Here is a 25,521-nt window from a genome sequence, read left to right as displayed (position 1 = left end):
TTCTAATATTTGTCTGTGGGTTGTGGGGGTTGCTGATGTGTTATCTAAACACCTGTGGACTTTGCAGAACAGAACTTTCATGCTCTTTTGTGCTGAACTCCAATGAAATTTTGTTTGTGAGGTCAGAAGACCCTCCGGAACAAAATGGGTAACAAAAAAGGGGGTGGATTGTGAGAGCTAAGGACTGGTAGAAATTTCCACCTCCTCTTCCTCAAACAGAAATGACTGGAGGAATTGTGAAGTTGGATACATGGCCCTAATGACAGGATATGATCTTACTGTGTGGGGCAATGCATAATATGCATACTACTATCATCATCCCCATTTCTCATATATACACAGACTACTTTGCTTGCATGAATGCACACACACACAAAGAGGATTTGTATTTACTATGCTTCTACACTACCCCAAGATATGGGGTGCAGAAGATAATAGTAGATACTGCTACAACCTTTCTATAGCTTTCCTGGTATATTTTAAGGATTCGCAGGCTGCTCAGATTCCTGGCACAGCCTCTTTTTTCTAAAATTAGGAAATGGTATGACAATCTGTAAAGTTACATTTTTCTGTTAAGAATAATTGGGTATGTTTTCTTGTTGATGGTTTTGGGAACAACTGAAATACTTCTATGGAAGTAGATTTTAGTCTTATACAGTAATTCTCAAGGCATACTTAGTGACGAATAGCAGATGGAGCTTGTTGGCTGGATAGGTTAGCAGGGGATTAAGTGAGTGGACTGAGATAGGTTAGCTGAGCAGAACTGCTTTGGGGAGTACTAGCTGTCCTTTTATACTATAAACTGAGGCATATGTCTATCTTTGGTGCCCTTAAGAACACATGAATTACACACCAATAAAATGACCTCATTGATTTGGGAAACAAATAGAAAACATATATCTCCTTCTGAAAGGTTAGCAAACATTATTAGAACACTTTCCACATTACCAAACATCAATTAAGACAGGGCTTGCTCATGTGTACAATAAATAACAGCCATCTGTACTCCAGTACTGTTCTCAGCATGATGTCCACATGGACAACTTAAGGTAGAAAGAGCACTCTGCTAACAGCAAGGTGTGCACATTATATGCATATTGTGACAGATGTTTTAATCAGTGTCTATTATTAACACTTGAATTCTAATACTAGGACACAAAGGTCAGGCCATTTTTTAATAAATGACTGCTCCAACCTAATGGCTTGACATTGCCACCTGCAGGAGATCACTCCTCCACTCCACAGCAATTATGTTATTCCAAAAAATGGCTAACAGACATTCAATCTTACCCAGGATTTAAATCCAGAAAGTTATATTCCACAGGAAAAGACTATACAGGTATGCCATAATATTAAGACTTCTCTAACACAAATGAGAATCTGATTGGTTTAATAAGTTTATAGGATAAAAACGTGCAAAAAGACTTTGTTTCCAGTTTCAGTTTGCATACTTAATGAGAAAAAACTTTCCCTGCAGAATATATACCCCCCCAAGCTTTCTACCTAATAACTCATCTGCTGATTAGGATTTTTACTTTCTTAGCTTACAGGAAGAAAAATATAATAAAGTAAACATACTTCGCCTTTAGGATATCTGTATCTGTATTTATCCTGGTCTCTCAAAGCAAATTCTAATGGATAATTTTCTTGAATTTCTTCATACGTCATTTCTTCACATACTCCCTAAAAAAAACCACAGAAAGCTAGTGTAGCTTACTAAGAAAACCAGGAAGTCTATCCCACCCTTCCAGTGCAGTGTTATTTCAGGACGTGGGCTAATAAATATTTCCCCTTAAGTATGCTTCTAGAAATTGAAAGTACTCATTTACAAAGTCATACTAGATCCAACAATTTCACAAAATATGTGTGGTGGTAGGGAAAGATAAAGGCTGCTTCAACACAAGGTGAGTTGTACTGTGGGCTGTTTTAGAATATCTACAGAGAGGGTTGTTTTGGAATACAGGGCAGTTGTTTTGGAATACAGAGCGGGTTGTTTTGGAATATCTACTGAGTGGGATATCTAAGGAGTGGGTTGTTTTGGAATATCTACACAATGTTGCCCTCTAGTCATCACATTATGTCCTGGTTTGCTATGATTTTCCAAAATCTGGTTGACAAATAAAGCATATTTCCATACCATGTAAGTGGTAAGGCACATTTATTTGCAAGTCATACCCACATTGTTTGCAAGTCTTGCCCACTTTAGAAAAATGACGCAAACCTCTTTTCCTCTGTGGGACAACCCTGTGTCTCCTCCTATCCTTCCCTTCAGATTTAGTTCACTTTTTCATGCCCACATCCCTAACATCAGCCCCAGAACTGCCATTCCCTGCCCCCACTTCCAGCCCAGAGTTATTTGGGAAGAAAAGCACAATACAAATACAATAAAGGACATACTATTGAAATTATGTACCCACTACCTGTTCTGAGAAGAGCCCCATGGCACAGAGTGGGAAGAAAAGCACAATACAAATTTGGGAAGAAAAGCACAATACAAATACAATAAAGGACATACTATTGAAATTATGTACCCACTACCTACTCTGAGAAGAGCCCCATGGCGCAGAGTGGTAAAGCTGCAGTACTGCAGTCGGAGCCCTCTGCTCATGATGTGAGTTCGATCCCAGCAGAAGCTGGTTCAGATAGCTGGCTCCAGGTTGACTCAGCCTTCTATCTCTCCAAGGTTGGAAAATGAGTACCCAGCTTGCTGGGGGGAAAGTGTAAATGACTGGGGAAGGCAATGGCAAACCACCCCGTAAAAAGTCTGCTGTGAAAACGTTGTGAAAGCAACATCACCCCAGAGTCAAAAGCAACTGGTGCTTGCACAGGGGACTACCTTTACCTTTTTACCTGCTCTGAATTCCTAGATCTAATTTTTTTAAATGCAGAAGAGTTGAAAAATAAGAAAAGTTGGTTTTTATACTTTGCTTTTCTCTACCCCTAAGGGTCTCAAAGCAGCTTCCAGTCACCTTCCTTCTCCCCACAACAGGCACCTTGAGAGGTAGGTGGGGCTGAGAATATTCTGAGAGAACTGGCCCAAGGTCACCCAGCTGGCTTCATGTGGAGAAGTAGGGAATCAAACTCAATTCTTCAGAGTAGAGTCTTTCTCTCTTAACCACTACAGTGCCTCTCTAGGCTTTTTTTTTATTCTGCTGCTGCTGATTTGCCACAACATAATAGTACACACACAACTGTTGTTTTGTGGAAGTGGCCAAAGATTTCAAGCAGGCACCTAACAGCCTGAACATGAAACAAATATTTATTATTTCCACCATAAAAAACAACAATAATTTAGATGGGATTGAGAGAAAACTGGAACTTCTTACAGCATCTATTTCATTCAAAACTTTCCATTGCTCATAAGGCACTCCCAAAGCCTCTGCAGTCTGAATGGTCCTTTTCATCTGGCTTGTCCATACTTTCAGGTCTTTGATGTTTTGTTCATTAATAAATTGTGCAAGGCTCTTGGCAAACTGCAAAGCACATTAAAATTTCATGAGGAAATTACAGCTAATGAAGCAGACACAAATTAGATATGCCAATAGGCCCTATTTTTCCATTACAAGATAACAAGGCCTTTCACAAAGAATGCAAGTATAACTTCAACAAAATAATTCTGGTGGCATTTGAAATGTGAATCACACATGAGAGACTTTGTATTGCAACTCCAGTGTCTTATCAACAAAGAATCTACTATCTTCATTCTCAGAAGGTAAGCAAAAGCAATACAGATACAAATGTAAGTGTTAAAGTTTAACTTGAAGTCTAGTTGCCACACTGCCAAAGAAAGGGAAAAGTATAGCTACTTAGCCAAACGGCACAAACCTCTTTTCCTCTGCGGGACAGCCCTGTGTCTCCTCCTATCCTTCCCTTCAGATTTAGCTCACTTTCCCCATGCCGACAGAGGTAGATGGAACGAGGCGTTACATGGATATTCATGAGGTAGTAAACAATCCGACTTTGGATGTGGTCCATTACTCGGTTCACAAGGTAACTCCTTCCAACATCCATGATTTTAATATAAGAAAGATCCCTGATGAAAAGAGAGCAACTTGCTTATAAAAATTATACTCAGTCTTGGGTTCATTTTACAAATCATAACTAAATATATTTATCTACTGCTCTTGTTGTCCTCGTTTTTCTTCTCTTCCTTTTCATTATCTGAGGTTTACACTGCAGAAGGGTTTTGTGTGGGCTTTAGGAATAAACATAGTTGCACTTACCTGTGACTGCTGTTCTTCAAGTGGCTTTCTGTGCAGGCACACATTTATTTACTTATTTATTTATTTAGCAGATTTATATTCTGCCCTTTCCCATGCAAGGGCTTATGGCGGATTACAGACATAAATAGACAACAATTAAAACCCAACAATAAAATTAAAACCTAACAATAATAATAAAACAATATCAAACAAAGCCAATAAGATAAAAATACAGCATAGGTGGTGCAGGCATATTTTACAGATTAAAACATATATATTGGCCTGAGATGTGATAGTCAGGATGGTAAAATGATAGTCACTGTGGGGAGGACAAACAGATGGTATAATCAATAGGATAAGGACAGCTGCTTGCCTCAACCAAAAGCCTGAAGGAATAGCTCTGTCTTACAGACCCTACGAAAAGGTAGGGCCCAAATCTTTGCAGGGAGTTGATTCTACCAGGTTCGGGCCATGGCCAAGAAGGCCCTGGCCTTGGTTGAGGAAAGCCGGATGTCCTTGTTCAGGCCAGCTGCAGAGAGAATTTTCACAAGTTTCTAGAGTTCTAGATGTGGAGAATGTTCCCCCCTCCCCTTCGGAGACAACCATCCTGTCCAAAATGGCACGTGATCAGGAGCAGAGGAGCAGTCTCCTCCTTTGTCTTCCTATTGTGAGTACCTGGAGTTACACCAAGCAGCCCACAGAGGGGAAAGGAGGGAGGGATGTGTGCCTGAACAGAAGCCCACTCAACTAACACCAAAGGTAACTGCAACTATGTGGCTTCTATGCAGTCCCACATGGAAGACTAGCAAGCTGACTTACTGAAGAGGTGGGTGTGAACTGATCAATTATATAATGATTGCAGCAGTGCTCCTCCCACAGATGCTTCCCTCTTCAAGTCCGCATCAATCGCATAATGCTTCAAGAATGTAGAACAGCTAGACCAGGTTGCTGTCTTGCAAATGTCTGATATGGAGACGCTGCCAATGAAGGCCACCGATGATGTTTGTGACCTGGTTGAGTGTGCCTTGAGTGAAAGAGAGCAGGATACCTCCCTGATTCTATATGCCATTCTGATGGTTGAAGTCATGCACCTAGATATTGACTGAGGTGTGGCCTCCCTTCCCTTATTGTGCCCCAAAAAATGAAGAAAAATTTGTCTGTGCTGAAACCTTTGGTGTGTTCCAAATAAAACAAAAGACACATCCTAACATCAGACTGTGCATTGCCTGTTCTGCAGGGGACAAAAGGGAGGGAAAAATACTAGTAACATGGAACTGAGATACAACTTTGGACAGGATGGAAAGGCTAGGTCTAAGGACCACTTTATCATTATGAAATCTAGTGAACAGGGGATCACAGCTAAGGGCCTCCAGCTCTCTAACTCTACATGCTGATGACTAGAAACACTGTTTTGTATGATACCAGCACTATGTCAGCTGTCGCCAAAGGTTCAAATGGTTTTCCTATCAGGGCTGATAAAACTAAAGACAAACTTCATAGTGGGGTTGGAGCAGTGGTAGGAGGGAATAGCCCTTTTGTATACCTCTTGGATGAGAGTGGGGAAGCAAAGAAAACAGCACATTGTGGTTGGCAGAGATAGCTGCTAGGTGTGCTTTAACGGAGGAGACTGACAATCCCCTATGCCTCAGTGACAACAGGTAACCAAACACTGCTGGAAGGGCAGGAGTAAGGGTCTAAACTGGGATGTCAAACATATGGCTCAAATCTGGCCTCCGAACAACCTTCTTCTCCTACTCCCTTTTCCTCAGCTGCTAATGCAGCCATACCATAGCTTGTTTCCCCCCAGCTCCCTTAGTGCCTTTTTGCTTCCTGCCTCTTGCCTGCCTTCCATCCTCCTCCCTCACTCACTCACTCTCAGACACAGAGAGAGCTTCTGCTTCTTACCCTGTCTGCTCCTCCTCTTGTGAGGAGGAAAGAGAGAGAGAAAATGAAGTTGGAGTGAGTCCCATGGTAGGTTTGAGACCAACAATGTTTTATTCCAGGTATAAGCTTTTGTGTGCAAGCACACTTCTTTGAGGGAGGGTGGGTGAATGAATTCTTCTGACAAGCACAATGTATATTGAGGAAATTATTTTGGTTTATTCAGAAAAGGTATTTTGAAAAAAGATTGGATTTCTCTGCTCCCATCTGGATTTTTCTTTCAAAAATACCCTGATGAGGAATTAGAAAACTTTGATTGGTCCTTATATCTTTGAGAGAAATAAGATGCTAAATTATAATAGGACGCACTGGTAATGAGACAGGAAAACTACCTCTGGGAGGATGCATTGTCTTGAGCTTCATTATCAACTGCAGTACAGCAGCCTCTCTTTCTAATCTCCCTTTGAAATTCCTTTGTAAGAATACTGTTAGCTACTCTTAGGTCAGCAACTGAATGCTGTGGTTTCAGACTTATGTCCATTTATTCTTTGCATCCTCCTGGATGGAATTGAGACCTCGGTCTCATTATCAATGCTGGTATCTCCATGACTGCTACCCTCTGCATATCACACCTAATCCAATCAAGCCTGCTATTGTCATTCACCTGCTATTGCCATTTGACATCTGAAATCACCTTTATAAAGTTTGTATCACTGGTACTTCATGTTACATTTTATGGCATGCACGGCCAAGCCCAGTGAAGTAACACTTATGTCAGATTTGGCCCTCGTAATAAAACAGTTCAACACTTCTGGTCTAAACTCTGCTCAGATACCCAGAATAAGAATTTTTCCCATTTTGAGGAGTATGATTTGCAAGTAGCAGGCTTAAAAGCCACTTGCAGAACCTCAATGACCCTGTCTGAATAGGCCTGTCTAAATTGGTCAACCATGCCATTAATGCAGGGACCTCACAAAATGGTATACCAGTGGGCCCTGGTAGAGGAGACTGGGCTCTGGAGGTAGGGTGATGTGTCTCACCTGGTCCAGTCTCCATAGGGCAGGAAACCAAGGTCTTCCAGGCCAAAAAGGATACTGCAAGAATACCACATGGTTTCTCTACCTTAAACTTCTGGATTACTTTGTGCAGGACAGGGAAAGGGGAAAAATACAAAGAAAAACTCCCCCTATCAAAAAATCTGGAAAGTAGCTCCCAGGGACTGAGGAGCAAATGCTGAGAGCATTTGGTGTTTGATGGGGATGTGAACAGGTCCACTGTGGGAAAAAACCACTGCTGAAACACTGGGTGTAGATAAGTTTGGTTGAGGTACATAAGTTAGACTTCTGTGTCTACTTAAACTATCTGCCCTATTGTTCTGAATGCAGGCCACATGAATGGCTTGGAGGGAGGCATCTAAATGGATGTCAGGGAACAGTCATTCTGTGCCCTCTGTTAGTTTATGTAATATTTGGCTGCTGTGTTGTCTGTTGCTATGAGGATCCTCTCTCCTTGAAGCAGCACCTGATGGCTCTAATCTCAAGCAAATTAATATGTTTGGAAGATTCCCCTAAGGACCATAACCCAAACACTGAGAATTCACCACACTGGGCACCCCAGTCTGACAACAAGGCATCTATAAAGATGTGGATGTCAAAATCTTTGAGCTCAAAGTCCACCCCTTTAGCTAAGTAGGCCTCATCAGACCACCAGAATAAAGATTTAATAACTCTTCTAAGGATGACAGATTTTCAGGACTGGAAATCTACATCGTCTCTAAACACTCTGAGAAAACAGTTCTGGAGATTCCTCTGCTTGAGCCTGGCAAGAGGCACAGAGGAGGTGGACAAAGCCTTCAGACTTAACAGTGAATGAATATGCACTGTTCTCTAAAAACTATTCAATGAAAAATTCTTTGCCAGTGACTGAATGGCCCTGATCCTGTTGGCTGGTCAAAAGGCTTTTCCCAGCCCCAAGCCCAGGGTAGCCTCTATGTAATCAACCTGCTGCAGGTGGAAAAATTGGACTTCTCAAGATTAACAAGGAGTCCCAGCTCTGAAAGGATCTGGAGGATAGTGCTCAAGGATGACTGGAGAATGGTCTCAGAATCAGCAACAACAAGCCAATCATTGAGATGGGTAGACTATACACCCCTGGAGCACTGGCCAGCCCAAAAGGTAATACACAATACTTGTAACAGGAGGCTCCACATTGGAGTTTTTAAGAACTTTTTGTAGTCCTCAAGACTGGCAATGTGAAAGTACGCATCCTTCAAATCAAGGACAACGAACAACTTACCCCTTTTCTAAGACTGGTAATATGTCCTGTAGTGAAACCATACTAAACATGACTACCTTCAAAGATCTATTCAGCGTCCCAAGATCCAATATGAGGCACAACCCACACCCTTTCTTCCTGACCAGGAAACATCTGGAAAAGAACCCCCTGACTTCTCCTTGGTGGGAAATCTCCCTGATTGCCCCTTTTCTTACTAGGGCCTTCAGCAGGATGGGGGGTGGGGATTTCCAGGAATGAATCACTGGGATTGTTGAAGGTAGGGGAAGAATGAAACTCCCGGTACTAACCACAAGCAATACACTTTAACACCCACTTATCTTTAGTAAGAGAACTCTAATTATGAAGGAATTGGCTCAAACAGTTGTTGAAAACCAGAGGGTTGGTTAGTTATGCCAAGGGCTTTCCCCTGTTAGGCTGCTCCCTGGAGGGACTAGGATGAGGTTTAACTCTGTGTTTCCCCTAGTGCTTCCTGCTGGATTGCTAGTGGGGGTAAGAGGAGCGGCAGCCATAGGGTCTTGTATACTAGAAAGACTGCCTTGGAAAATACTTTAGATCTGAAAGCTTTGGTTTCATGTGAGTCACTTCCAAGTCAAGAGCTTTAGACATGCAGAGCAACTGCTTGATATAAAGTTGGAGGTCCTCTATAGGGAAAACTGGTGAGCGTGATCTGACTGCATCTGAGGTAGGGTTGCTTGCCACCAGGTCCGTGTTGGAAAATACCAGATTTTGGGGTGGAGTTCAGAGAGGGTGGAGCTTGGGGAGGGGAGGGGCCTCACCCTTCAAAGCAGCCATTTTCTCCAGGGGAGCTGATCTCTGCCAGCTGGAGATCAGATATAAAAGTGGGAGATCTCCAGGCCCCACCTGGTGGAAGCTGGCAATTAGAGGTGGCAACTCTAATTGAGGGTGAAGGCAAAGATGGAGCTTCTGATTCCATGTTGGATCTGTGAGTGCAATCCCATCCAAATCCCAAAGACACTGCTCTGAGGAAGACCTCTGGCTCTGAGAAAACCGTGTCAGCACCTGAACTGAACTGGAACTGAAGAAGTTGGGTGCTGGTCTTTTTGGGCCCAATGAGGTGGAAACCATGGAAACCAGGTCAAGGCTGGAGGCATCTGCTTTAGACAGAACCAATGTTGGAAACTGAGTCAGAACCTTGAATACCTCATCATCAGATGAAGATGGGTATCCATGGATCTCTTCAGAAGCGAAGGGGTCTTGGGATGATCAGGGCTATGCAGTAGTTCAGACCGAATTAGGGAACAGCTCTGAGAAGGGGAAGCTGACTGGTGTCAAGATGGCAAGTTTCCAACAAAAGACAAACACCAACATCTAGGAGAGAGGTGTCTGACTTTTCTCTTTACTGGTGGTTCCAAAGCAGCCCTAAGAAACTGAGAGGGTTTCAGAACCTTGCTGATAGGATCCAACAAAGATGATTTTGGCACTGATGCTACTGTGGGCATTTGAGCTAGTTCCTCCGATGAGAAAGGGCACTTTTTGAGTTGAGGAGCCTGAGTCCCCAGTGACTTCTCCCGTAAGACAGCCTTGAGTCAGGGAGCCCTGTTGTCCCTGGCCTTGGGAATAAATTGTTGGAAGAATTCTGCATGCCTTGGTGTTGTGCTCTTCCCCAAACAAATTAAGCATGCTCATCTGACTGAGTAATTTTCATGCCACAGTCAACACATTTCTTAAAGAGTGAAGAAATACACATAGTAAAAAAGTGAAGAAATACTCACAGTAAAAATGCAGCTCTAGCTAGTAGATCCTCTCTTCACAGTGGCAAAGAGAAGACTGAGGAAGAGAATGTTCACCCGTTTCCAATCATGTGCCATTTGGGGTGGGAATGGCCATCTCCAGAGGGGAGAGGGAGTGCTCCACATCTAGAGCTCTAGAAACTTGTGAAAACCCTCTCCATAGCTGGCCTGCACACATGCAGTCCACATATGGGAGTTCACAGAAGCCACAAAAATGAACATATTGCTATAGCAAGCATTTTAACATTCTGTGCTGTAATGTACCTGAATTTGACTAAACACATGTATCCTCATTCACTTTCAGTAGACTCTCTCAGATTATTCTGCTGAACTCTCACCTCCATTTTCCTTTTACACCTGCTTTGGGAGCCTCACCACATTTTTAAACATTTTAGATATGTGTGTGCATGTGCGTATGATTTCGTTATGCCAAATATTAAAAACTAAACCCACAGTTTCTGTAGAACATAAGTGAGACGAGGCTGAAGAGCCCCTGATTGAGTTTTGACACAAGTAGAAGCAGGCCTCATTCACACTGGTGCACATCTGTCAAGGATCTTCTGTTCCTGGGCACACATATTAACAGGAGAGCCAGGGGCAGATATCCCCAATGATTTTGAAAACAGACATAGAAGCTATATGGGGCATTAATTTGTTTCAGAGCAGTGGTGCAGGGAATGAGTCCCTGGCTCCCCCCCCCTCCCCTTCTAGGATAAATAACAGCACACAGCAGCTGATTCAGACAAAACAGAAGATGAAACCTTCTCCGCACCTCATACTGGTACTGCAGTCCCAATCAGATCTCCACATATTTGCTATTTTCCTATTCCCTTTTCCTCTTTTTTTGAAGGAGAAGTTCCATTCATGCATCTCCCAGTGCCTCAGATACTGAAAGCTGTGCTCTTTAGCTGCTGACATGATGTCAATTTTATTGATCTGTAGGCACCAGATTAAGAAAATCACTTTATCTTAACATTCAGTATGGTTTTATCCTGCTGTTGCTGCTTTTCTTTCAATTTAATTATTAGAAACTAATTTTAATTTATTTATTTTGTTAAGTATTCTAGAAATGTATTGAACTGAAAGGCAAAGCCCAATATTTTGTAATAAAAAAAACCTATGCAACATCCGCCTCTGCTATTCTAACAAACAAGGACATCATCAAGCCAAAGTTCTTACATATAATATCGATTTTAGTAGAAGAGTCTAGCAGATGCTTAATTTGCTTTTTTTTTTTTTTTAAGTACAGGATAATGCTTCATTTTGGCCAGATCACACACTGATTATTTCAAAGAGCAAAACCTAATAAAAGTTTTATAAACTTACCACACAAAACAACATCTAAAGCAGGGATGTCAAACATACGGCCTGGGGGCCAAATCAGGCCCCTGGAGGGCTTCTATCAGGTCCCTGAGCAACTGCTTCCTTCTCCCTCTCTCTTGCTTCCTTCTGTGTAACAGCTTGCTTTGCAAGACTTGCTCAATCGTACATGAACTACAGAGCAAAACCTCTATTTTCTCCATTGGCTGAGGCTCCTCCCATGGAGAGGAAGGGGCGGAGGAATAGCTTGCTTTGCCAGGCTCTCTCAATCACACAGCAGAGCTACTAAGTCAAACCTCTTTTTCCTTCTATTGGCTGAGGCTCCTTGCCCTCCTCATCTCCTGGGGAAGAAAGGAAAGAGCCAGAGCTTCCTTTGCCCAGTTCCCTGGATCCCATGGGAGAGCTACAAAGAAAGCACCTTTAAGACCAATGAGCGCTAATGTTTTAAGTTTTTTTTTAAAAAAAAAACCTTTAATTGTGGTTGTCTGTGTCCTTTATAAAGTTTATGTCTCTGCTACCCATGTGTGTACCTATTTCACACATGACCTGGTTTGACAGATTTGTCAGATTTGGCCCTCATAACAAATGAGCTTGACACCCCTGATCTAAAGCTTTACTATTTACAGCTTTGTTCTGTATACTTTTATGAAACATAACTCACTGCTATCAAGATAGCTCAAACAGCAATTGCACAAAATTCTTATAGAGAATGTTTCCAAAGCTTAAATTTAGATCTTTAAGGCTACCTGCTGCTACTTTATGAACAGTATGAAGAACAATCACTTTTGCTTTGAAAACAGTAGCTGAGGTTAAATCACCGATCTATTGGAAACAGATGTCACTGTTTTTTTTAAAGAGAAGGAATAGAAAGATTTTATTAAGATAAATATACTAAATACAAGTAATTAGAAATACATCACTGTCCACAGGTGACAAACAGACCATGTAACAAAAGTAACAGAAGCAATTTATCATAAAAACTATATAAGTTATATAAGAAAAAAGATGAATTTATTCTGTTATGAAATTAAGTCTCCTATTCTGAAACCCATATATTTCGGAACAAACATGCACTGGCTGCTATAAACACATAATTGTTTTAGTCTAATCAGAAGCATAATCCAAAACCTCTGATAATGCAGACCTCAAACACTTTGAAATTATCTGACAAGAGACCACTTCTTCTGTAATCTCTCTGTACACATGCAAGAAGACTAATGAAGATCACTTACATAAAAAATAAGGCTGCACCTCTAGGTACTTGGAAGCAAATCCTACTGAAGAAAGTGCAAACTTGCTTCCAAGTAGACAAGCTGAGGACTGGACTGTAAGTGGGGAACATTCCACAAGTGAGGTATTATATAAATACTACATTACCTGCAGTGCCATCCTAAGCAGAGTGAATGCCCTCATAAATCCAATGACTACAGAAGATTCAACTCTGTCTAGGATACTGCTTCTGTATGAAATGGAAACTTGAAAGCTGATGAGGTACCATGGTCAGACCATCTTGCGCTGAAGGCCTGGCTGAGTACTCCTAACCCTCCCTATTTAGGTGGCGAGCAAATTTATCCTTCCCCGTGGAGCCTTATGGACCCAAGTAGGTTCCAAGAAGCTCTGTGGGATCTGATTCCCCCTGGCAACTTGTTGGATGAGTTAGCAGAAGACTGGCAGAGCTGTCTTTCCAAAGCCATCAATGAGATTGCTCCCCAGCACCCTCTTCGCCCTCGTACCAAATTGGCTCCACAGTATTCTCCAGAGCTGAGATGGAAAAAACAGAAGCTAAGATGGCTAGAGAGAAGGTGGCAACAAACCCACGGCAAAGCAAAAAATAAAAAAAAATCCTAGAGATCATTTATGAAGACCTATGAGACGGTAATGGAGGCAGCAAAGAAGGATTTCTATGCAACCTCCATTGCGTCTGCAAGCTCCCACTTGGCCCAATTGTTTAGAATAATTCGGTCCTTAACCACTTTGCCTCAAGGCATGCCAAATGCTAGGAAATTGGAATTAGGTTGTGAGCATTTGTGAGTCATTCTACCATGACTTTCCAACCACACTTGATACAATAAGGGAACTGGAAGCCCTTTGTCTGTCTTCAAATCCAGTTTTGGACTGCTTCAATCTGCTCTTCCAGGATGAAGTTGACAAGTCCCTAGCAGTGGTGAAGCCTACTACATGCACACTTGACCCCTGCCCATCGTGGCTGGTTAAAGCCTGCAGCGATGAGGTATGGGCCCCTCTGAGAAAGATTATCAATCTATCCCTATCAACGGGGACTTTCCAGGGGGACTGAAGGAAGCGGTAATCCATCCTCTTCTTTAAAAACCATCTTTGGGCCAGATGGCCCTTAGTAACTACCATCCAGTGTCTAACTTGCCATTCCTGGGTAAGATAGTGGAGAGGGCAGCAGCGATACTACTCCAAGTATTCTTGGAGAATGCTAACATCCTGGACCCCTTCCAGTCCAGCTTTCACCCTGCCCATGACACAGACTGTGCTAGTCACCCTGGTGGATGACCTCTGGATCAAGGAGGATCAGTGCTGCTGATGCTTCTCAATCTGTCACAGTGTTCAATATGGTCAGCCTTGCAGTAGCTAGCTTTCTTTTTCCAAGATCAGGAACAGAGGGTGGCACTTGGGGAAGAACGATCCCAGCAACACCCACTAGACTGTGGTGTGCCGCAGGCAACAATTCTCTCCTCAATGTTATTTAATATCTATATGCGCCCCCTCACCAAGATTATCCAGAAGTATGTGTTGGGTTGTCACCAATATGCAGATGACACCCAACTCTATCTACTGATGGATGGCTGCCTGGACTCCATCCCAGAAAATCTGGGCAGAACATTACAAGCCATGGCTATATGGTTGGAACAGAGCCAACTGAATCCATCAAAGATGGAGGTCCTGCACCTGGGTCGTGGGGAAACTGGGACTGGGAATCAGCCTTCGATGGGGCTCCACTGGTGCTGACACTGAGGATGAAGAGCCTGGGGATGCTTAAGGATGCCACACTGACTACGTAGGTCCAGGTTAGCGGCACTGCCAGATCTGCCCTTTTCCCTCTGAAGTGGATCAGGCAGTTGGCCCCATATCTCACTCCCCACAACCTGGCTACAGTGACTGATGCAACTGTCACTTCTAGGCTGGATTATTGAAAATCCCTATACGTGGTGCTACCCTTGACTCTGCTTCAGAAACTGCAGCTGGTGTAGAACACAGCATCACAGGTCTTTGTTATCTGTGCAGACATGTATCCACCCTGTGCTGCATAAGCTGCACTGGCTGCCTATTAAGTACCAGATGCATTTCAAGGTCTTGGTGCCTACCTTCTAAACCCTATATGGCCAGGGGCCAGCATACCTTAGAGACCACCTCTTCCCATATGAGCCCCATAGGACTCTATGGTCTACAAACCAATATCTCCTGGTGGTTCCCAGCCCCAGGGATGTCTGTCTTGCCTCGACTAAGGCCAGGGCCTTATTAGACCTGCACCCTACCTAGTGGAACGAGTTTCCATTAGAAATCAGGGCTCTGTGGGACCTATTATAGTTCCACAGGGCTTGTAAGGTGGAGCTCTTCTGCCAGGTCTTTAGTTGAGGCAGCGGGAGTTCACTCTGTATCTGGCTTTCCCTCCAGCAACCTCAGGTCCAAATGACTACTTGGACCCAATTTGATGGTTATCTGTAGAGGCATTATTTATTTTTAACACTGATGGACTTTATTGTATGGACTTTTATTAATTAATGGACTTTAATTGTATGGACTTTATTGTATGGTTTCTGATGGAACCTGCCCTGAGCCTGCTTATGTGGAGGACAGGATAAAAATGAAATAAAATAAAATAAATAAAGCAAGTGTCTACACAGTTTTATCAGCAGAGAAATAGCTAAACAATAAAATGAAAACACACTACAGAGCCCAGGTAGTTAGACAGCAGAAAAGAAGTACAAGATCATCCATGTGGGGTCAGTGGATTATCCTGACAAGACACCATCTGGCACCCAATGGACTGATGGCGCTTATAATGCTTAACACAAGAAGCCAGATACTTGGAAACTACATTGACATTCTCAGCAAATTGAGATGTACATGTCTGCAGAGAACTACTGTCTTAGTCACAGCACAATGCACACATCTCATGGCTGTCACTTTCAGCTTAAAGACACTCCTAGAAACTGAGTGCGTTATGGAGAATCAATAAACCATTTCATTTCACATAGAATTGTCTGTGCAGATCACAATAACGGAAGTTTTTTCCAGTTTCAGCATAACACAGCATAAGGTAAATATTATACCTCTGAAAACAGACATTAAGCTTCTTTTTTCACTGGCAAAAGCTTTAGCTGAACAGTTAATTTAGCTGTTCTTTCATACCTGTATTTGTGTGCATGTGTATGCTTAAAACAAAGTCAGAGATTGCTTCTTCTATGATGGAGACCTCCAACAGTAAAGCAGCATGATATACAGACACTTCTCTGATTGCCTCTGTTAAATAAGCAATGGCAGACTACAAGATAAGAAGCTTTTGTAAACTGGAAGAGTGCCAGAGGTTGTATTCTTCTTTCCACAATATCAGTGTGCCACAGTTCACACAATTAGGAAAATGCCCTAGTAACGTATTGACCTACTTGCATGGCTACTGAGCAGTGCAGTGTCAAGAGTGTCATTTTCAAAGGGGGATGGGGGGAACCTGTGTTCAGAGTACAGAATTTCAGATGGGGAGGGCTCATATGACTGAAAACTCATTCATTCAAAACAAGGCTGCATTCAAATATAAACAGCAAATCACTGTTATTTCAAGAATGAGCTTTGGAAATCCATGTATTTGTGCTCTCCCTTCTCCCACATGCACAGCTCAGACACTAAAGAATTCCCCTTTCCCAACACAGCATGTATCCAACCATCCATGGACCTTGCACAATCACTTCCCACTCCCCCCCCCAACTGCTGCAGCCAAAAAAAGCACCCCTGCTTTCTTCCTGGGTAGTCAACAGGATGGATAAATAGAATGTATATACAAATTTGGGGGATTCAACCAAAATTGCCACATGCAGGCATACACAGTTTTACATTTTTGGAACAGCATGGCTGGATACATGCTGTTGTGCTTTGACAGGAGTTGGACAAATACGATAAATGAAACTGCGATACTCTTGCTCACAATCCAGAATTACAAAACACAAGAGTCCACAAGCCCAAGGACTTCCCAGGATTTTTCCTGCAAAAACTAAATAGTTTGCCATTGTGTATGAGTACAGCCCTAATGTCCTACGTAGAGGGAATTATTTTTTTTATAGAAGAATGTTCAATTGCATTATGTCCCACCATCAGCAGCAACAAATTTACCTCCCCAGTGAGAACTAAGCCAACACTTCTTACACAGTGTTGAGAATCTGAGGGTAAACAAAGTACATAACATCCAGTTTTATGTGGACACTCACTTGTCTAAAGTTTCATCTAGTGACTCATATGAATTCTTGTAACACTCAATTCTTTTCATAAAATCTTCAGTAGCTTCATCACTACTGCAGTCAACATAATCAGGGCTGCCCAGTTTCACTTGCTAAGGGAAGAAAGCGAGGGGAGAGAAAACAGGAATACTTTAGAAAATGTTTATCCTTTCTCAAAAACATATACATCAGAAACCAGTGAGTAATACCAGCTAATACATCCCTGAATGGGCAAACATATCAGGCTTGACACCCTCAACAAAACAAGAGCTGAAAGCACTTTCTGTTCAAATATTTTAAAACACAAACACCATTGGAGAGCTTATATACTTTAAATCAGGCTTTTATGAAAACCAAACAATAGGAAGAACCTGACTAGTAAATTAGTATCCTCAGAGAAATCTGTTTGCTCATATGCTTAACAGAAACCTCTTCTTCCCATTTCAATAAGACCATGCCCACACCAACATTGTTGTTAATTTCAGTAACACAGAAATAGTCTTCACACAAGTCTCTTACAAATCTTCTGACAAGAGTTTCCCTATTACACAGTTGTATCACGTACCCATATGCCAATACTTGCTCTCCTAAATATTTTACAGTATTATTAAAGAATAATAATGAGGGTTGTGAAATGTATTCATGAAGTAGCTATATTATCCCCACATAGCTAGTTTTCCAGCCAGCACAGTTTTAAGTGACGGTTCGAAATTAAAAAGACAGTTCAAGGGGGGCCAAGTGGCATCTAGACATCACACCCAAGACATTGTGGGGCTTCCAGACTGCAGCCTGGATTTAGGTTTATAGGTATCAAGATTTTAGCCAAGAGAGTTCTTTATTTAAAACATTTACTAGCTGCCTTGCTACCTTACAGGAGCGCAACGCAGATGATAGCGGCTGGGTGAATGAGTACAATGGTCAAGTGTTGCAAATCTTCATTTAAAAGAAAAAAAGAAGGAACTGAGGCAGCACAATGTCAGACTTTAGTCAACACAAGTGTGGCAAAACTCTGTTCCTCTGCTGATACGTAAAGTCTACTGGTGTGGGGGTGGGGGTGGACGGTGGACCAGGAAGTGGTGCATGGGATATTATGTGGATTGCATCTCTCCTTTTACAAAACAGTAACTTACATGAAAAACAGACTGTGCCTGCCCAAGTAAAAAAAAAAAATGAAGAGATGAGATTAAAAAGAGACGATGTAGGGGCAGAAGGAAGAAAAGAGATTTCATGACTTGTTTGCAAACTACATTTACATCACAAACGTTTTTATTAAAAAAAAGGTCACTACTTACCACAATATTTGCAGCGATGACTTCTGGATCAACACATACTGACTCAACGAAAAAGGTCTTTGAACAGGACAGAAATTACATTTATGGATAATGAGGGGGAGGTAATAGAGAAAACATATCAGAATTTATCTACGAGTGCTCCAAATACATACACACACTTCTGCATATGTATGTTTTATATATATGTAAAATTTGTAACCAACTAGGTATTGGTTTATATATATATATATATATATATATATGTAAAAAACAAAATTTGTAACCAACTAGGCATTGACTGTCCCTTCAGAGAAGTACATATTTCCCTTCTAATTTCCAGAAAGCACAATTTTAATTAAATAGTTGATAAGACAATCCTCTCAAGGGAGCCAGGAACTTGGAAGGTGACTGACTAAGAGAGAGATCCTGGAGTCATAGTAGATAACTCACTGAAAATGTCAAGACAGTGTGCGACTTCAATAAAAAAGGCCAACGCTATGCTGGGGATTATTAGAAAGGGAATTGAAAAATCCGTCAGTATCATAATGCCCCTGTATAAATCAATGGTGTAGCCTCATTTGGAGTACTGCGTACAATTCTGGTCACCACACCTCAAAAAAGATATTATAGCATTGGAAAAAGTCCAGAAAAAGGCAACTAGAATGATTAAAACATTGAAACACTTTCCCTATGAAGAATGGTTAAAACGCTTGGGGCTCTTTAGCTTGGAGAAATGTCGACTGAGGGGTGACATGATAGAAGTTTACAAGATTATGCGTGGGGTAAGGAAGGTAGAGAAAAAAGTACTTTTCTCCCTTCCTTACAATACAAGAATTCATAAACACTTGAAATTGCTGAGCAGTAGGATTAGAACTGATAAAAGGAAGTACTTCTTCAACCAAAGGGTGATTAACACATGGAATTCACTGCCACAGGAGGTGGTGGCAGCTACAAGCGTAGACAGCTTTAAGAGGGGACTGGATAAACATATGGAGCAGAGGTCCATCAGTGGCTATTAGCCACAAGGTATAGAGGAAATTCTCTGTCTGGGGCAGTGTTGCTCTGTATTCTTGGTGCTTGGGCTGGGGGGGAACAGTGGGAGGGCTTTTTTTGCCACTGTGTGATAGAGTGTTAGACTGGAAGGGCGACTGGCCTGATCCAACATGGCTTCTCTTATGTTCTTATGGATATTGTAGATGATTGCAGCAGATGATTATAGATGAGTATCTATGCATTTATGTTTTAGATAACTGTTGTAGATTGTAATTTCCCTTGGTTTTGTGTTGTAAATTATTATTAAAAATACAGTGTTTCCTTTGCCAGAGACTACAAGAATAATGCCCAAGTGTTACTATGAGAAACGTTAGCAAATGGAGCTGGCTACTCATTACCTTCACAATATGAAATTGATAGCTAACAAAGCTCAGTAGAGGAGACACTTTTCCAAAATTGCTATGGGCATAGCTAATGCTCACATGGGACTTGGGTACTGAGAATAATAATAATGGCATCCCAGCAATATGTAATTCTATTATCTTTGCTCCTAACTCACCTTGTAACCATTTTCTTCCCCAAACTTATAAATAGTTTCTCTGCGTTCTCTTGTAGTATTTGTAGCATCAAAAACCTAGAAAGGAAAAAAAAGGGAGGGGGAGCAGGGCTGCATTAAAGAAAAAACCACAGGGTAGGGAGTGATATTAGAAAAGCTTTGCCATGCATTACATTTTGACAGTTATGCAGCAAATATGTGCAAACTGTACATGTATATTTCTGGTTCTGTACAGCAAGCAGAGACATCTATCTATCTGTGGTTCTTTGTCGGACATATAAAAAGTGGTCCACAAAGGCCAATGCAAATGAATCTGAATAAGACAACAGGGCTTTCTCTGACGTGTTTGGAGAACTGCAGTCTATTTTTCATTCATAAAACAACATACCATCAATATAAATTCACCAAACCATGAGTCTAGATAAAGAAATTATAGCACCATTTATATAGCTATGGGTCTAAAAGCTCATGGTACTAAGTGCTCAGAAAAAACCAAATGATCTCTATAAACTACTGCTATTCTGTTGGCTTTTTCATAGCTTAAAATTAGCTAAGTACTTAGTTCTGCAGGCAACTGTGGAACATACTTCCCTAAAATAAAGGAATATTTTAGTCACATAAAATAAACAATGATTAGTCCAAATTCTTTGTGTTACCAAAGTTTAGGAAGCCTCTAATCCTAATGCACCAATAGCAGAATCCTATGTAGAGATACTCCAATCTAAACCCATCTATTTCAAGAGACCAGACTATACTTGCATAGATTACTCTGCAAGAGACTCAAATTGAATAAGAAGGAACTTACTGTTACTGAAACACATAGCTGAATATTATTATTATACATATCTCACTCTGGTACAATACAATGCGCAATGCTTCACAAGCCTATTATCACAGCTGGAGGCATTCCCATGTCTATTTCCTAACATATGGTCACACCATATGTCAAGGGATCATGAATTTGAGTTACAAACCCACTGAACATATTAACTGAAGCTGGACAAAGACTGCATTTAACTTTGCAGGGGGAGGAGAGAAGAATGCTGCGATGGAGGTGGACTTGAATTTGTCATGTCTGAGCAACAAACAACAGCCAGTATGACATCTGTAGGAAGCCTGTCCGGCTTGCTTGATATGCCAGACTCTTTCCTATGCTTTTTGGTAGATGTACCCACTCTTGCCCTTGTGTGAAAATACAGAAAAGGAGAAGTAACAGAGCACTTTCCTGAAAGCTTTCTCAACAAAAGCAAAGTTTGCAAGATAGAAAACAGAGACATCAAAAGTTAAAACACATGACACAGCAGCACATAGAGCAGTCATCAAAAGAAGAGAAAAACTATATTAACTTCTTAGTTATCATCACTGTCTTCGGTTCCTAAAGAAATCACACAAAGCTGCATGCATGCCTCACGGGAGAGTGAGGAGCTTAAGAAGAGAAAAAATTTCCAGCACCAGCTGTTGAATACAGTGTTTCAAAATAGATCTTAGTTCCAAAGCAGAATTTACCACACACAAAAAAAGAGGGCGGCGGGGGAACCATGTCTTCCCTTTTTCTCACACAGAATTTTAAACATATCTTCGAACTATAAAATCTGGATTGATGTATACAGGGAAATATGGTGACAGATCTGAAGTGGTAGAATGGACTAGGTCAGTGTTTCCCATTTGCAGGGTTGTGACCTGGTACCGGGCCACGGAAGCCTCACTACCAGGTCACAAGAAAAGCCAAAGCTAGCCCCGCCCCATCTCTGTGTTGTGCAGAGAGGAGCTGGGCTGCCTCTCCTTCCTTCTCCCCCTCTCCCAGTGTTTGAGAGAAAAGCTGGCATCCATTGGCACTTTAGACCCATGAAGTGTTCTTCAAGGTATGAGCTTTCATGTGCCTTGCAGTATGTTCTTTTGGGGAGATTTCCCCAGGAGACCTGGGCAGCAAAGAAGGGTGTGTGTGTGTGTTTTTCAGCTGGGAGGGGCGGGGAGTGGGCATTCCAATAGCTGTTTTTTTTAACCAAATGACCCCTGGACAGAATTTTGGCTGGTCGGGGTCATCTGATGGTGAGGAAGGCTTTTTTTTCTTTGCCCTCCCTTCCTTCCTTCCTTCCTTCCTTCCTTCCTTCCTTCCTTCCTTCCTTTCTCTCTCTCTTTCTTTCTTTCCCTGCAAGTGATGCTCTGTCTGTATTCCTGGTGCGGGGGTGGGGGGGAAGCAACAGTGGGAAGGCTTCTAGTGCCCTGGCCCCACTGGTGGACATTCTGGTAGTTTTTGGACATTGTATAAGGGAATTTTGGACTGGATAGTCCACTGGCCTGATCCAACAAGGCTCCTCTTATGTTTATGTTCTTTCTTTCCATGTCTTTCCTTTCCTTCCATTTCATTCTTTCCCTTTCTTTCCTTCCATTTTTGCTGGATGAAACTTTTCTGTTCATTATACTGTTGTTGCAGACATAGGAGCTCTGCCAATGAAAAGTTGGCACCCCCAGTTGTAGCCAGGTGGTCTTCTATGAAATTTCTGTGTGAGTGAGTGAGAGTAAGAGGCATGGGGCAGAAAGAGATTATTGGAGATTACTGCAGTATATCTCAACAGCACTGGAAGAGATGGTACTATGAACTTGGCACCATTTTACTGGTCCTGCTTTTAACAGCAGTCTGACACCAAAATTAAACTCCTCCTGTAGATATTAAAAAGGATGAAAGTAGTTCACTGGCTAGGTATCTGTATAACAGGTTGCTTTTAAAAGCATGGGAAACACAGCCAGTAAAAAGCTGCAAGTCTCTCATAAATATCCTTTTTGGGACAACTGCAGAAAAGCTTGTACGAACTTCATATAACTTGAAATTAATTAATTAATTGCAGTACAATTCTCTGCTACCTTTCACAGCAATTTCCCAGTGTTTCAACCAAAGAAAAGTATGAAAAATACCTGTCGAAAGATTTTGTTGAAACCAAGCAAGCTTGGTTGTAGCTTGAGGCAGGGTTCCAGCAGAAGCAGCTGAAGGAAGGGACTACTAAATGTGTCAGCATATTTTGAGGTAGAGCAGCTGCCAGGGTCCAGTGTGGGTGGTACACAGTGCTGTCATTCCTGATGGCAATGGCAACAGCACTCCCAACTGCATACACTGGTCATACACTGGTTGTTGAGGAAGGGATGTGTAGGTGGTGCAGGCAATTGAACATGGGCATTAGGAGGGCTTGCAAGCTGGAGAAGAATACACAAAAATACCTCTCCCGGTTTTTGACGGTGTGCCGCTGAAAGCGGCGGGTTGGGTCAAGAGCCTGGGGGTCCTACTGGAGCCTTCACTGTCAATGGAGGCCCAGGTAGCGGCCACTGCCAAGTCGGCGTTTTTTCATCTGAAGCGGGCAAGGCAGTTGGCTCCTTTCCTGGAGCGCCGGGACCTGGCAACAGTGATCCATGCGACGGTCACCTCAAGATTGGACTACTGCAATGCCCTCTACATGGGGCTGCCTCTGTGCCGAACCCGGAAGCTGCAGCTAGTGCAGAACGCAGCGGCCAGGCTGTTACTGGGACTCCCGAAATGGGAGCACATACAGCCGGGGCTGCGTGAACTGCACTGGCTGCCAGTTACATACCGGGTTTGCTACAAAGTGCTGGTTATCACCTTTAAAGCCCTATATGGTCGAGGACCTGCCTACCTGAGGGACCGTCTCTCCCCATATGAGCCCCAAAGAGCACTGAGGTCAGCAGGGAAGAACAAGCTGACTATCCCTGGGCCAAAGGAGGTAAAACTACAGAGCACCCGAGTACGGGCCTTCTCTGTTATAGCTCCATGCCTTTGGAATCAGCTCCCGGAGGAGGTGCGGGCCCTGAGGAATCTAGACCAATTCCGCAGGGCCTGCAAGACCATTCTTTTTAGGCAGGCCTTCGTAGACGATTGACAAAGAGATGGCTGTTCAATCCACCAAATTGATCCTATTTAGTGACCTCTGCCATTATGTGAATGAATAAAATAACATCAAGAACAAGAACATCACCGCTGCTATTAAATTAAATTAAATTAAATTAAATTAATTATGGAATGATCAGACAATTGGAATGGTTTTAGATATTGTTGTTTTAAATTATTGTATAATTCAAATGCTAATTGTTGTTTAAATTATTGTATAATTCACATGCTATCTTAAACTTAATGTATATTATATGATTTTAATGAACCTGCTGTTAGCCGCCCTGAGCCTGCCTAGGAGGGGGAGGGCGGGATATAAATAAAAATTATTATTATTATTATTATTATTACAAATAGGTGCATGCAGGTGTGGGGGTGAAAAGAGAGGACCGCCCACTTTCCACCCCCATTTTGGCTCAGCATGAGTTTCAGAGAGATTTTTCTGAAAATGAATTTATTTCCAAAGAAGAGGCAGGTTTGGGGGAGTGCCCTGGAAGTGACATCGTAGGAAAAGGTTCAGTATGGTTCAGTATGCCCCGGAAGTGACATCACTTGGTCCTTGACACCACAGGAAATGACATAATTCCTGTCTCCCGGCTTCATCCCCAAAGTCTCCACCCCCCAAATTTTACACGAAGAAGTGTAAAAATAACTGGGCCATGGGAAAGAAACATTTGGGAAACCCTGGACTAGGTGGTTAATCACCACATGGAAAGCTCCCCTGTGCTTAAAACTCCCTGAAAACAAACACAAACAAAACAAGCAAAGAGAGGTTAAAATATTTCTCATTGCTGTGCTAGATCTCTATTGAGGCAAAGGAACATTCAAAGCTGCAATTCATTACCTATGGTCTGTACTAACGCTGTCCATTCTAACTTAATCTCAACACCGTGTCACATTTTCCCACACACATGAATCAAAAGTTTAAGACTACAGCCCACATTTGCTGTCACTTAACAGTGGCAAAAGGTTCATTTGTTTGAATACTATTGCCCCATAACTCTTTGCAAAACCTTTAAGAACTAAAAGGAGCATCTCTTGCAAACTTAAGAAATAACAGGATCTGGAAATTGCAGGCTAATCTTAGCTGAAGGTATTCCTCCTTAATCGCAGGTGTTGCAACATTATTTTGTAATAACACCACTAAGTGCAATGGACAGCTTCTGCTATCAAATCAGGACTTAGAGCCAAGATTCTACAGTGTACTTGCCCTACAGGCTGCTGTTTACTCTGTGCGTGGTTTAAGACTTATTTTTTTTTTAACAAAGCAAAGGGAGGGAGGGAGGGAGGGAGGAACTTACTGCCACATGCCCTTTTTCTTCACTGAGATACCAACGAACATCATTCAGTGCTGCTAAGGCGCACATTCTTAAAGAGAAAACGCAGCAGTTACATTCTTGATAACAATATATTAAATATACATATATAATAGTTATTTTGTTCCTAACGTTCTTAAAATACAACATAACCTTCAGGAACCCAGCTAACTTACAAAGTAACCAACACCACAAATGCAGAAATAGCTTAAGAGCATTCCATAATATATAGCTGGAATGGCAGTATCAAACTTTTGATCACTGTATTGTTTCTCATGAAGGATCTTACGTTAGGAAAGAATGTAGTTTTCAAAAGTGATGAATTATTTCTGAGAAAGTTGCCTCATTTTCTATTCCACCAAAAACGAGAACTAGCTAAAAACACTGAGAACAAGAACTAAAGGTTCTTAGAACACTGCCAAGCAAAAGGGGAGAAAAAAACTTACTTTCGGATTTTCAGGCCTTCTTCATTGTCTGGCAGGAAAAATTCAAAGGATTTGTACGTTTTTACCAAATCTCGGCGATACTGGCCAACATTAAATTCTGTTTAGGAAATTAACAAAAGTAAATCAAGTAGAGTCCACT

At 41.9% G+C, this 25,521-nt stretch overlaps 1 protein-coding gene across 5 annotated transcripts in view; it reads right to left on the bottom strand.

Moving 5' to 3' along the window:
* The window catches only part of PFKFB4 (6-phosphofructo-2-kinase/fructose-2,6-biphosphatase 4), a 107,004-nt gene that overhangs the window by 17,176 nt on the left and 64,307 nt on the right, over positions 1 to 25,521 (bottom strand). For all 5 annotated transcript variants that reach the window (XR_009555446.1, XM_060239901.1, XM_060239897.1 and 2 more), the window contains exons 3-10: positions 25,383 to 25,479; positions 24,922 to 24,988; positions 19,729 to 19,803; positions 18,198 to 18,254; positions 16,897 to 17,018; positions 3,826 to 4,033; positions 3,327 to 3,473; positions 1,579 to 1,683 (exon numbers count right to left, since the gene is read on the bottom strand). Coding sequence is in view for 4 of the 5 variants with exons in the window: in XM_060239901.1 (XP_060095884.1) it covers positions 1,579 to 1,683; positions 3,327 to 3,473; positions 3,826 to 4,033; positions 16,897 to 17,018; positions 18,198 to 18,254; positions 19,729 to 19,803; positions 24,922 to 24,988; positions 25,383 to 25,479 (878 nt within the window). In the remaining variant the exon portion in view is untranslated. The remainder of the gene's footprint in view (positions 1 to 1,578; positions 1,684 to 3,326; positions 3,474 to 3,825; positions 4,034 to 16,896; positions 17,019 to 18,197; positions 18,255 to 19,728; positions 19,804 to 24,921; positions 24,989 to 25,382; positions 25,480 to 25,521) is intronic.

The sequence above is a fragment of the Heteronotia binoei genome, chromosome 5 (genome assembly GCF_032191835.1).
Source record: "Heteronotia binoei isolate CCM8104 ecotype False Entrance Well chromosome 5, APGP_CSIRO_Hbin_v1, whole genome shotgun sequence".
NCBI classification, from domain to species: domain Eukaryota; kingdom Metazoa; phylum Chordata; class Lepidosauria; order Squamata; family Gekkonidae; genus Heteronotia; species Heteronotia binoei.
Note: the sequence above shows the minus strand (reverse complement) of the source record. Positions and strands in the feature narration are given on the sequence as shown.